The 13,098-nt window shown below is 60.5% G+C and overlaps 2 protein-coding genes across 6 annotated transcripts in view; one reads left to right on the top strand and one right to left on the bottom strand.

The window, feature by feature from the left end:
* The window catches only part of KCNG2 (potassium voltage-gated channel modifier subfamily G member 2), a 67,736-nt gene extending 65,087 nt beyond the window's left edge, over positions 1 to 2,649 (top strand). Inside the window, exon 4 of the mRNA XM_047696764.1 lies at positions 402 to 2,649. Within this exon, the coding sequence (XP_047552720.1) occupies positions 402 to 1,130 (729 nt within the window). The 3' untranslated portion in view covers positions 1,131 to 2,649. The remainder of the gene's footprint in view (positions 1 to 401) is intronic.
* Positions 2,650 to 3,119: 470 nt separating this feature from the next.
* The window catches only part of SLC66A2 (solute carrier family 66 member 2), a 51,416-nt gene continuing 41,437 nt past the window's right edge, over positions 3,120 to 13,098 (bottom strand). For 4 of the 5 annotated variants that reach the window (XM_047696765.1, XM_047696767.1, XM_047696768.1 and 1 more), the window contains 2 exons: positions 12,559 to 12,775; positions 3,120 to 4,927 (listed from right to left, as the gene is read on the bottom strand). In XM_047696765.1, the coding sequence (XP_047552721.1) occupies positions 4,720 to 4,927; positions 12,559 to 12,775 (425 nt within the window). In that variant the 3' untranslated portion in view covers positions 3,120 to 4,719. Of the gene's footprint in view, positions 4,928 to 11,977; positions 12,169 to 12,558; positions 12,776 to 13,098 lie in introns of all 5 variants that reach the window. The other variant, XR_007121811.1, reaches the window with a different exon arrangement.

Raw genomic sequence — 13,098 nt, 5'->3', positions numbered from 1 at the left:
TGGGGACTGGGCAGGAGAAGGGCCCCCTTCTAAGCTGCACTGTCCTGGGGAGCTGGGGGACCCGGCCTGTGTTCTGGAGCAGGGTCTCCTCACTGAGCTGGGACGGTGGTATTTCTCTCGCCTTTTAAAATGAATTTCTGTAGCTTTGCTCGAATAGATGTTCCGTTTGCGGTTTGCCCTTAGGCCTGTTTCCAGAGGCTTTAATGGCTGTTTTTAATGACTTTCACCAGTTGTGCCGGGGAGCCGGGGAGCTGGTCTGCTGAGCTCTTCCTGGCTCCCAGGCGAGAAACCTGCCTCGGAGGGAAACCGGGCCCCCTGCAGTCGCGCATGGGGGAGGAGGATGGGGTGCGTGGGGGAAGGGCAGCGCGGGCGTGACCGCACCCCACCCCTCTCCTCCGCAGGGCGAGTGCTCCCCCAAGTGCCGCAGCCTCTTCGTGCTGGAGACGGTGTGTGTGGCCTGGTTTTCCTTCGAGTTCCTGCTGCGCTCGCTGCGCGCCGAGAGCAAGTGCGCCTTCCTGCGGACGCCGCTCAACGTCATCGACATCCTGGCCATCCTGCCCTTCTACGTGTCGCTGCTCGCGGGGCTGGCGGCGGGGGGCGCGGGCGCGGGCGCGGGGGGCGCGGCGCTGCTGGAGCGCGCGGGGCTGGCGCTGCGGCTGCTGCGGGCGCTGCGCGTCCTCTACGTGATGCGCCTGGCGCGCCACTCGCTGGGGCTGCGCTCGCTCGGCCTGACCGTGCGCCGCTGCGCGCGCGAGTTCGGGCTCCTGCTGCTCTTCCTCTGCGTGGCCACCGCGCTCTTCGCCCCGCTGGTGCACCTGGCCGAGCGCGAGCTGGGCGCGCGCCGCGACTTCTCCAGCGTGCCCGCCTGCTACTGGTGGGCCGTCATCTCCATGACCACCGTGGGCTACGGCGACATGGTGCCGCGCAGCCTGCCCGGGCAGGTGGTGGCTCTCGGCAGCATCCTCAGCGGCGTCCTGCTCGTGGCCTTCCCGGTCACGTCCATCTTCCACACCTTCTCGCGCTCCTACTCCGAGCTCAAGGAGCAGCAGCGGCGGCGCGCCGCCAGCCCCGAGCCGGCCCTGCGCGAGGACAGCGCGCGCTCGGCCCCGGCCACCGAGGACAGCCAGTAGGGGCCCGCCGCAGCCGCCCACACCGGGGGTCCCCGCGCGGGGGGGTGGCCGCGACTGTGGCCCCCAAGAGGCCGCTCCTCCTGAGCTTCCTCAGGAATAGAAGCGCCGCCCCCCCGCCCCGTCCCACGGGCGACCTCGGGGTGGAGGGGCCTGGGTCCTTCCCGGTATCCGCCGCACGTCCCTCCAGCCGGCGCAGCCCTGATGGGGGGGGCGGGGTACTGATCCTCTGCTTCCGGTCATTCCTTCCCTCTTTCCTCCTTCTTCCCTTTGGAGTTCAGATTCCCTGGCCCAGAAATTCCAAGGCCGTGGCAAATGCCGGAGGCCACCTGTGTCTGCAGGCCGCACCCTCTGCTTCCCTGCTCCTTGGCAGGGCAGCTCCTGGAGGAGCTGTCCGCGGTGGGCAGTCTGGGGGGGGGGCTCCTGCTTCTGCAGGGTCATCCACCGTGGGCGTCCCACTGCGACACTCGCACACACACGCACGCACACATGCACACAGTTTCTTCTCGCCCAGCTGGAGGTGGGCCGGCTTCACTGACAACCTTCCGTCAGCTCCAAGTTCTCAGAGGCTCAGCGCAGGGAGCCGCACCATGTCACTCACACCAGCAGCCAGGGCAGTCGCGCCACTATCCTGCTGAGGGGAAAAGCCATACAGCTTTATCAGAGGTCTAAGCTTGCGGAAAGGGACCTTCATCTACTCTGATTAGAGCCCCACTTCTCGTGGGGCTGGGGAGCCTGAACCCCGCTGGCCGGTGTGACGACGGGGCCCCAGCTCCTTCCCACACACCTGGTGGCTGTGAGTGGAACCAAAGAAAGAGGCTACAGGTGACTTTTCAAGAACTGAGATGGGCTCACGGAGAAAGAGGCCTCTACGTGTTTCAGTGTTCATTTCGCCGTCGGGATTTCTACTGCATGCAGAATTAGCAGTTAATTTTAACGAACTGATTATCAGAAAGAAAGTAAAAATCCACCCCCAGAGCAAGACAAGGGTCCAGGCGGGGATGCCGGCTGCCGGAGAGACCGCGTGGGTGTCACCCACACGGAGCAGCTCCGGGCCAGACTCACTCTTGGACCTCGGGGCCAGTGCGGGAGGGGGTTGGGGGGGCCATCCAAAAATTCAGAATATCACTTCCTTGTACTTTCACCGTATCTCTTTGATATTTCTGACACCTTGTCCCCAAATATAAATTGTCTCCATGAAAAAAAAAAACTGGTCAGTACACACAGCTCCGTCCCTACAGGCTTGACAGACTGTCCACTTTTCTTCAAACTCTTCCCTTGGCCTTTCTTTAAACAAAACACCTCTTACCTTTTCAAGGCATTCAGTGGTCAGGGCCTCCCCTGGCCTGGTCCTGCTGGTCTGTCTGGGGAGCTGGTCTGCCTCTGGGGGCAGTCTGTCCTGGGGCACTGGTCTGTGCTGAGGGGCTGGTCTGGTCTGTCCCAGGAGACTGGTATGTCTAGGGGGCTGGTCTTTCCTGGGGGAGGGGTTGGTCTGGTCTGTCCAGGGAGCTGGTCTGCCCTGGAGGCTGATCTGAAGGGGCGGGGGGCGCTGGTCTGTCCTGGGGGACTGGTCTGTGCTGAGGGGCTGATCTGGCCCAGGCTGGTCTGTCCCGGGAGACTGGTCTGGCCCTGGGGGCCAGTCTGTCCTGGGGCACTGGTCTGTGCTGAGGGGCTAGCCTGGTCTGTCTGGGAGGACTGCTCTGTCCAGGGGACTGGTCTTTCCTAGCGAACTGGTCTATCTGGGGGGAGGGAGTGGTCTGGTCTGTCTGGGGGGTGGGGGCTGGTCTGTCCAGGGAGCTGGTCTGTCTGGGGGGCTGGTATGTCCGTGTGGGGGGACCAAGACAGTAGCCTGGGCCTCACAGGGGCAGAGCTGGACCCCAAGAAGAGGGCACCCACCCTTCCCTGAAGACCCATACAGTGAAGGAAGGATGGGGACCCATGATTCACTGTGTCCTAGGGCACCCGCTCGGACTCCATTCACAAGGCCACACAGATCCGCAAGCGGTTTATTGGGTTAAAGTCAGAGCGCGGACAACCCCGAGTGCTCCCCTCGCTGGGCACATGCTGCCATGGCCGCAGTCAGAGGGAGACACTTTAATCTGGAGGAAATTACGGCTACTGACACCCCTGTGTTTAAAAATAAACATTTCCAAAGCGTCTTACAGCCCAAGTGCCTAAGCAGGATCCTCACTCAAACATTCAGGCATTTGTGAGCAAAGCTCCAGAGGAGGCAGCAGCTGGAGCAGCAGGACAGCGGTGCCGCCCCTGCACACCTGCCCCAGGGCCGGCCCTCCACCCCGCAGAGGGGAAGCCCCACGGCTGCTGGGACACTCAGGCGCTGGGGCCTGGGAGCTCGCCCAGGGCTGCTGGGCACAGCGGAGATGCTCCTGTAAAACTGAGAGGGGGGAAAGCAGGTGGCCAGGGACGCCCCGCCCGGGCACGTCACCCCACGCCCGAGGAGCGTGGGGACACCTGCATCACATGTCCCCTCGCCTGACTCGCAGGCCATCGCCGTCCTGGAACACAGACGTCCAGGGCAGCAGGCTGCAGGCATGTGCAATTCCCGGAACCCAGAGGGAACGCCCGAAGCACGCCTGTCCTCCGCGGAGGGTGCGTCCCCCAGACCTGGTCCCAGGCCCCCAGCTTCCCTGGGGGCACACACAGGCCACTTGTGCCCCCCACATACCCCCAGGACTCATGGGGAACTCCAGGCTCTGGTGCTAACACCCCTGAGCTCACTCTGGCAGCGTCCAGCCAGCATGGACACAGGCTCGCCCCCTCCCTGCCAGCGGCGTCCACACGGGCATCTCCCAGGAGGCAGCCAATGCAGAAATGAGGTACGTGGGTACACAGAACACTCTGGGCCCCACTGCCAAGCTGAGGGCCAAGTCCCGAGTCCCGTGACGTGGCCGCACTGAAGGTGGCCCTCACAGGGCTGACTCCGGCAGGTCACCAAGAGCACTTGTAACGTGCGTCCCCACAGCTTCCTTCCCACAAGCATCAGCTGTGTTCAAACCCCAGGCCCTGCTCTGAGTCACCCTCGCGCGCATGCTGTCACCAGGATGTCCACGTTTGGGCCATTCTGAGACCAGGCTCTGTGCGCCGGGTGCACGGGTTCTCCTGGTGCCACTGCTCACTCCTGCTCCCCAACCCGCCCAGGCCGAGGGTTGCCGAGAGCCCGGCTGCAGGCCCCAGGGGCTCCCGGCAGGCCTGAGTCCCAGAGGGGCTTCCTGGCGCCCTGTCCCATAGCAGCCCGAAGTCTGCCATTTCCTGGGTCTGTGAGCACATTCCACGTTCCAGACAAGTGTTTTTTGAGAGGAAAGAAGAGAACACTTGCTTCTCCATCACCTGGAAAACAGCCTCAGCCCAGCCCTGGGGTCTAGTGCCCACTCACACTCGTCCTCAGGGTGGAGCATCAATGTTGGCACCCAGGCCCCCTGGCAGTGCACCCGAGACCCACAGAGCTGATCGAGATCCCGATGGCCCAGACATCCCCTTGGGCCATGATGCCCACCTGCCCCACACAGGGATGACAGGTGACTGGGCCAGTGCTCACGGCGGAGGCCACACGTCCGTGTCCTCCCCCGCCACCTCAGAGGGCCTTGGCGCTGGCAGGGTGTGCCACGTGGGGGGCTGGCTTCTGGGGGTGGCGGGCGAAGGCGTAGGCCTGTCCCAGGATGGCCAGGTCTACCAGCACCTGCAGCAGGCCGCACACGGAGAACTGCAGGGGGGCGCCGTTGAGCAGGAAGTAGGCCGTCTTGAAGGTGTCGCCGCTGGTCCACATGAGCACCATCTTGATGCTGTGGAGACACAAGCCAGCAGTCAGCGGCCTCCCAGGCCCCCGCCTGTCCCCCCACCTGTCCCCCCCGCCTGTCCCCCCACCTGTCCCCCCCCCCGCCTGTCCCCCCCGCCCCTCCTGTCCTCACCACGAGGCCACGGCATGCACAGCCGTAGGGACAGGCAGGCCCTGTGGCTGCCGGGCAGGGAAGCAGACACCGTGGACACCGTGGCACAGCTCACGTGGCCTCATGAGCGTTCTGTCCCTCCTGACGGCAGGTGTGCAAGCTATGACCCTCAGGAGGCGTGCTGTGGCCTCAGACGGGAGAGGGGAGACCACCCCTTCCCACACGGCATCCCAGGGACCCCGAGGCAGGTGGGGACTGCAGGAGAACAGCACTTGGTCATGGGGATGGGCAGGCTGGGCCGGGCTGGCCATGGGAGCCTTGCCCAGGAGGGGAGGCCCTGTTGCCAGGAGCTTCTTCTTCCTGGCCGGGCAGACCCCATCTGCACCCAGGCGTGCTGAGGATGAAACTGGAGGCCACAAGCAGCAGCAGAGCGAACCCCTGGTCATGGGAACCCCTGCCTGGCCAGACCCCCTCCCTCAAAAGGTAATTGGAGGGTGATCCCGTCTCTGGTCGCCGACGCCAACCCCCCTTCCAATGTTTCAGATCAGTCCACAGGGAGGCAGGGACCCTCAGCCCTCAGTGGGTGACGAGGGAGCACCTGTCACTGCCACGTCTCCCCCGACAGCTTTGAACGCCCGGGCTTCCCAAGGCATAGGCACAAGCACTATTGTGTTTTCCGGTAACTTACCAGTAAATTTAAATCAGACCCGTTTCCACCAGCGGCCTGAACCTCTCCCAGCTGAGAGCCAGATCAGAGTGTGAGCAGAATTGCTTCCAGGAAGGGGCATGAAGATGAAGGAAGGGGCGTGGGGATCCCCAAGCAGACGGGGAGCCATCTGCCGCCAGAGCCGCCAGCACCAGACCAAGGGCCACGCACCCAGGCACTGAGCTTGCGGACGGACACAGTCCTCTGAGCCCCAGGCTGGTTCTCATTCCTAAAACCAGGGTGAGGACCCCCGTGTCCGGAACTCCCCGCCTGAGGACGTAGCTCTGCGTCCCCTCCTCTGCCGCGGCCGGCAGGGCGCAGACGGGGACGGAGAGGCCTCCCGACCTGCCGCACACGGGCTGCCTGAGGCTTCTCGGGATGGTCACGGGGAAAACGGCCCGCGGCCTGGCGGGCCCCTGCAGCCTCTCCTCGGACGGGCGCTCCACGACCGGAAAGGCCCCCAGATGTGTCCCCTTTGGCCTGTGATTCTGGCTCACATGGTATTCTCAGGCTTTGTTGTGAGGGAGCTGGTAACTAATTCTGCATTTTTAAAATCCACACTGTGTACGACAGACCCTCTTTTCCTAGTTGCTTTCAACATCTGACTTCGGCTTTTGGCCAACCGTGACGGGGTCCATGATTGGGATCTGAGGAACTTCTCAAATCTGTAAGTTTATCTGACATCAAAGCTGGAGAGTTTTCAGACATTCTGTCAATATTTTGTCTGCTCCACACCCCTTCTCTCCTCCAGACTCAGACGACATCAATGTTAGATTTTCTGATACTTTCCCTGAAGCTATTTTTCCCCTGGTTTTTCTCTGCTGTTGAGAACGTATTTTTATTGATCCGTCGTCAAGTTCACGGGCTCATTCCCAGGCCATCTGCATTCCACTACTGAAGTCACGGAATATATTTTTATCTGGCTTACTGTGTTTTTTAATTTAAAATGTTCTGTTCCGTTCTTTTAATTTTATAGCTTCCACGTCTTCACTGAGACGTCCCGTTTTCCATTCATTTCGAGCGTGTTTCCTCTCCTCCCTGGACCAGTTTCCCAGGGACCATTCCCAGGCCCGGGTGCCCTCGCTGGTGCTGCGTCGTCGGCTGGCGGGCTCCTCCTCTGAGCTGCGGAGCTGGTGTTGACGCTCCCTCCGCTGTGTCCTGGGCACGGTCAGCGTTACATAACGAGACTCCGAGTCTCATCAAACCCCGTGGGAACGTCGGGTTTCTGCTGCAATAGGCACAGTCATCGTCAAGCGGCACGTGGGCTGCCACCAGCTCTGAAGACCGAGACTCCGGGCCTGGGGCCTGCCTAGGGTCCGTGGAAGAAGGGCAAGGCGAACACCGACAGCCGCGGCCCGAGCTCACGCTTCCCCACACATAGAGCAGCGGGGGCCGAGCTCACACTTCCCCACATACGGAGCAGCAGGGGCTGTGCTGGGAGCACATCCTGCTCGGCCCCGGGCACGGTGCTGAGCTCCAGGCTGGCAGGTCCGAAGGGAGACCAGCATCACCCACGTCCGTCATTCCCGGGGTTTCCTCCTGCTGCCTGGTCGAGTCCCCCCAGCTGCTGGGCGCTTCCTGTCCAGGCTCTCTGTGCCCCTCGAGGGGAGGGTTGGGCTTGCCCCCACGGCCCTGAACAACATATGCGTTCCACCACTGGCCACCCCAGACTGGCCCCTGGGGATAGCTGGCCTGGTCTGCCCCGGACGGGGCAGAGGGATGGTGATTGTTGCTGTGATGTCCCCCCAGGATCCACTGCCTGCGGTGACCAAAAACCCTGCACTTGCCAAGGCTGTGCCTCCAGCTCGGTCCGGACCTCCTGGTCTGGGGCAGCAGCAGGGGAACTCGGAGCACGGCAGAAGGGCCCCCTGGGGGCTGGACAGTGGGGAGCACAGGCATGAGCGGGGCTACTTGCATGCTCGGCGCTGGTGGGGGCCGCAGAGAAGGACACAGCAGAGCAACGAGTGGAAGGAAGGAAGCAGCTCAACCAGGGGACCTGGCCGGGGCCCCCCTACAGGCTGCAGGCACCTGGCCTGCCAGGCTGAGATGGCCCACCGGATTGCCCCGTGGAGGGGCCAGCCTGCCCGGGAGGGGCTGCTCACAGCTCCCACGCTCACCCCTGCGCTCTTCCAAAGAAAGCCCACACCCACACAGCAAGCATTTCAAGGAGAAGCTCCGAGAACAACCAAGGTTTCTACAAAAGGCCGTGAGGACAAGGAGGGAAGCAGCAGGGCCCAGCAGAGGAGTCTAGTTCTGTCTTACAGAATTAACAGTGCAAGACACAGTCTGCCGGAGGCACCCACATTTTAGCAGGAGATGGAGACACCTCCCTCAAACACAAATAAAACCTAACAAGCCCCAGCGATGGTTCTAGGCCTGGCAGCGGGGTCCGTCAGGGGGTTGGGCTGGAGCCTTCGCAGCAGACCTGGGTGGGAGCAGCCAGGCCTGGAGCGAGACAGCCTGGAAAGGTCCTGCCAGTGTCTCCAGCTCCTCGGGGCCAGGCCGCTCCTGGGTTTACGGTGCTCCCAGCCCCCCTGGAATGGCCACCTTGCAGGAAGCCAGCCCCTCCAGGCAAGGTGGCACTCCACATGAAGGCCTGGAGACAGTCCCAGGACCCCCACCCTGTGCCCGGTCACAGCCCCTCCCCCAGGCCCTGAATGCACATGTGGCCTCTGCTCAGGGTCACAAATGTGACAGCCTCGAGGGCGGCCCCACATCAGCCACCTCGGTGGGGGGCTCGGGGTTGGGGGCATGGCCGCCGGATCAAATACCAAGCGCAGGAAACAAACACCACCCTGGGTGGTCTGCTCATCACGAAGGAGCACTCTTGTGCAGGAATAAGGGCTCGGGATGTACGAGCTCATGCCGTTACCCCAGGACCCTGAGGCACCCTGCCCCCACAAGCTGTGAATTCCCATCACCCACAACAACTATGGGAAGGAGGAACGAGCCCCAGAAGCTGGGCTATCAGTTCACAACGTGCAGGGAAGTCCTGGAGTCCCCACCCCAATGGGGACCAGGATGGAGGAATCTTTTTTTTTTTTTTTAAGATTTTTTATTTATTTATCTGACAAACAGAGATCACAAGCAGGCAGAGAGGCAGGCAGAGAGAGAGGAGGAAGCAGGCTCCCTGCTGAGCAGAGAGCCCGATGTGGGGCTCGATCCCAGGACCCCGGGATCATGACCTGAGCCGAAGACAGAGGCTTAACCCACTGAGCCACCCAGGCGGCCCCTGGGATGGAGTAATCTTAACCAGTCCAGAGCTCCAACACCACAGGAAGCCCCGACCGCCCCTCCCAGGCCCCAGCTGTGGCCTTCCTGTTCAGGCTGGCAGCCTGGGAGCTGGGTCCCTCCGCCTATCGCCAATTCAGGGGCTGCCTCCTGCACCTGGCTGGAGGTGGGGCTGCACCCCCCGCTCCGCCCTCTTCCACCATTTTAATCCAGGCTCCTATTACCTCATTCCTGACTTCTGCATTTTTCCTCCCAAACTCTTCCTAAGATTCCTCTCACCACCTCCTTGCCCTGTCCTACAGTCCAGAACGCGTCTTCCCAGCTGGTGCCCAAGAAATGATGGCCACACTCCTGTGCCCGCCCAGCCTCCTCCAGAGCCCAACTAGGCATGCCGACTCCTGTGGCCTCCCCAGCCTCCCCTCACTGCTACCCTCAGCCTAGACCTAGACCTTCTTCCTTCCACGAATCAAAAGCTCTCCTGTAATTCAAAACCCACCCAAAACACATCCCAAAGGAACAGGTTTTTGTGACCTTGGGTCCGACGGGTTTCTTGGGTATGATGACAAAGGCATGAGCAGCAACCCCCCCCCCCCGACACACACACAAATTCATTAACTTCAGCAAATTTAAAATCTTTTGTGCTGAAAAGGAAAATATCAGGAAAGTGAAGAGACAACCCACCGGAGGGGAGAAAAAAATTACGAATCATACGCCTGATACGGCTGTAGTGCCAGTGCACATAAGGAACTCTACAACTCAGTAATAAAAAAACAGACCACCAAATTTAAAACAGGCAGAAGGACTAGAACAGACGTTTCTCCAAAGACACACAGGATGGCCAAAGAGCATGTGAGAAGATGCTCAACCTCATTATCACAGGGAAATGCAAACCAAAACCGCATGGAGCCAGGAGAGCCCACAGGACACCCGCGAGGACGGCTAGAATCAACAGGCCACATGGTAACAGGCGTCGGTGAGATGCCGGGTCGGAACCCTCACGTGCCACTGTGGACCCAGCATGACCATCCTCAAATCATTAAACCCAGAGCCGCCGTCCAACCCAATAGTGCCACCTGGTCTGCTCCCAGAGAAAGGAATGCAAGTGTCCAGCAGAAACTTGTACGTGACGGCAGCATTACCTGTAACAGCCAAAGGATGCCGGACACCCAGATGTCCGCCAGCTGAAGAACAGGCGCGGGTGCGTCCGCACGACCAGACTGTGGTCCGGCCTGGGAGCCGAGCTCGGATATGTCGTGCACCGTAGAGCCTGGGAGCGCGGTCCGCTTCCCCACGGCTCCATTTACGTCCAGCGTCCCAGAGACAGCCGGTCCGGGGCAGCCAAGGGCCGGAGGTGGGGGAGGTTGGGAGCGAATGAAGGGTGATGACCAGCAGGTACAAAGTTCCTCTGTGGGGGGAGGAAAATGTTCTAACGTGACACAGAGGTGGCGGCCGCACGGCTCTGTGGGCGCGCCAAACTCCTTCCACTGTCAGCACCACAGGCTGAGAACACTGTCCTTCTCCACTGAGTGGTCTTGGCACCCCTGCCGAAAGCCACTGAACCACACACGTAAGGGTCATTTCTGGGCTCCTGCTCTACCCCACGCGTCTGTCTGTACGCCAACAGGACAGCCTCGAGGCACCTGCATAGCCATTTTTGAAATCTGAAGGTGTGTCCTCTAGTTTTGTTCCTTTTTGAGACTGTTTTGACTATTTCAGGTCCCTTGTTATTCCGTGTGAATTTTAGGACACGTTTTTCTATTTCCGCAAAAAAAAGTCACTGGGATTTTGAAAGGGATCCACTAAACCTGAGGTTGCCTTGGGAAGTGTTGACATTTTAACAGTCCTGAATCTTCCAGGCTGTGGACGCGGAATGTCTTCCCATGGACTCATGTCTTCAAGTTCCTTCAACACTGCTCTAGTTTCCACTGCCCGAGTCTGCTACCTCCTTGGTTAGTCTCCACAGCACCACGAACGGGATAGTGTTGTCACTTCCTGACTGCCTGGCGCTCTGCTCATCTCAGGGGATTGAGCTGTTGCGTCATTTCCTACATTACGAGGCTTGAATCCTGGGGCACCCGGGTGGCTCAGTCTGCTGAGGTCCAACTGTTGATTTTGGTTCAGGTCATGCTCAAAGGGTCGGGGATGGAGCCCCGTGCCGGGCTCTGTGCTCAGTGGGGGTCTGCTTGGGATTCTCCCCTCCCTCTGCGCCCCCCCACACTGCTCTCTAAAATAAATCTTAAAAGAAAAACCTTGAATCTCTGCCTTCTAGAGACGTCTGTGAACTCAGCTTTCCATCCATGGACCATCGTCTATAGCCAGAGGCATCAGCAGCCTCTACTCCGACCCACCTCTGACCCACGGATAGTCCTTCCCCATCACAGCAGCTCAGACTTGGAAAATTGAGACAATGTCAGATTCAACTGCCAGGGTGTCCCGTGTGTGCTGGACATACTAAGAGTGGCCACAGGACCTAGCCAGTGAATGGTGGCAGCCCGGGTGCCACCGCACACACAGGTGGGCTACAGAGCGGTAGGTACAGGAGTGGTGTGAGCTCACTCTGAGCGTGTGCCGTGGCCACAGACCAGGCGGTTAGCCTCGGGAGTCTGCAGGTGCCAAGGCTCCCCAGGGAGGGGATACCCTGCCCCAGTCCCGGCACAGGTCTCCCACAGCACATTCCGATCTGAAGCTGCACACTAGACTTCTGTCATGCGTCACTCGAACAGACCCACCCAGGGAGAACTGGGTAAGGAAGGGGCTGTAAGCCATCATGGGATGGACGGCCGACAGAGCAAGGGAGAGCAGCACAGACAGGAGGCCCCCAGGGGAGTGGGGTCACGATGCTGCCCTCGCACACACAGGACCACCCTGGGAGGGGCTGAGGGGCTGCATGGATCTCGAGGAAAAGGCAAGAGAGGTTCAGGTGCTACTACGGGCCCTCGAGCAGAGCTTTGTGCAGGGGTCCTCATGCCTGGGGAGGAAGCTCCCCATCACAGGAAGCAAGTAAGTACGGGAGAAGCCCCCAGCAGGAATGACAAAGCTACAGAGCAAGCCCGTCCACGGCCTGGAATTCCCATCGACACCTTATTCCAACGCCGCAGGCGACTTTCACAGGCTGGTGGAGGGCTCCACCCAGCGCCTTCGAGACCCGTTCCACACGGGCCTCCTGTGACCGGGAGGGCATCTGAACACACGGAGGGCCCTGAGGAGACACACGGCTACCACCAAGAATGTATCTCGGGACACAACCCCCACCGCCGGGCACCAGAGCCGCCTCTGCTCACCTGTGCTCCATGGGCAGAGCCTTCTCCCTTCTCATCCTCTGTGCTCCACACATCCTCCCACGACAGTGCTCCAGGTTCAACCCGGAAGACCCTATACCACGTATCTGTTTCACAAGGGGGTCACGGCATCCCCTTACGTGTTCCACACAAACACGTCTACTCACGCATCCAGACGTCTGCTCTCCACCTGGCGTCTCACAGATACAACGTAAAACACAGCAGCCAAGTCTGTACACATTTGGTTTTTACCAAACACGCCGGCACACTGGTACCAACAGGTGCAGTGAGAGCGACTCAGGCCCACCTACCTCATTCCCTCGGTGGACTGGTGGCGGTAGTTGCGGTAGAGCTGTGGGACCCCCAGCATGGCCTCAGTCAGCACAGCCAGGAAGCCCAGGGTCTCCACAAACAGGGCTGAGTCAATGGACAGGTATGTGACGTAGCCCGCCACTCCTGTGAAGGCCAGGACACACTGCACATAGTCCCCAAAGCTGCTCCAGTGCCAGAAGTGGTGAGGGTCAAAGTCTAGGGCAAGAGGGAGAAAGAAATGTAAACTAGGCACACGGGTCATGGTCAGCATGAGGACAGGATGTGAACTGAGTGAGGTCAAGGTCAGTGTACAGAAGACAGATATGGGCTGTGGGGCTCCATATGCTCTTGACAAAGGCACTGGTGAGGGAGCCTTGATACAGATATGAATTCAATGTAAAGACGCTAAAATCCTTCAATCCGCTGATGACATAGGCAGGGACCGTACTGGAGCCTCCGAACCCTCTTCCTGGGTGAAATCCTTGCCCCTTCCCTCCACGACTGCACTGCTAACCACACGTCTCATTTCTTCAGACGTA

This window comes from Lutra lutra, chromosome 12 (genome assembly GCF_902655055.1).
Source record: "Lutra lutra chromosome 12, mLutLut1.2, whole genome shotgun sequence".
NCBI classification, from domain to species: Eukaryota; Metazoa; Chordata; class Mammalia; order Carnivora; family Mustelidae; genus Lutra; species Lutra lutra.
The sequence above is the reverse complement of the archived record's forward strand: the minus strand, read 5'-3'. Positions and strand labels throughout refer to the sequence as shown.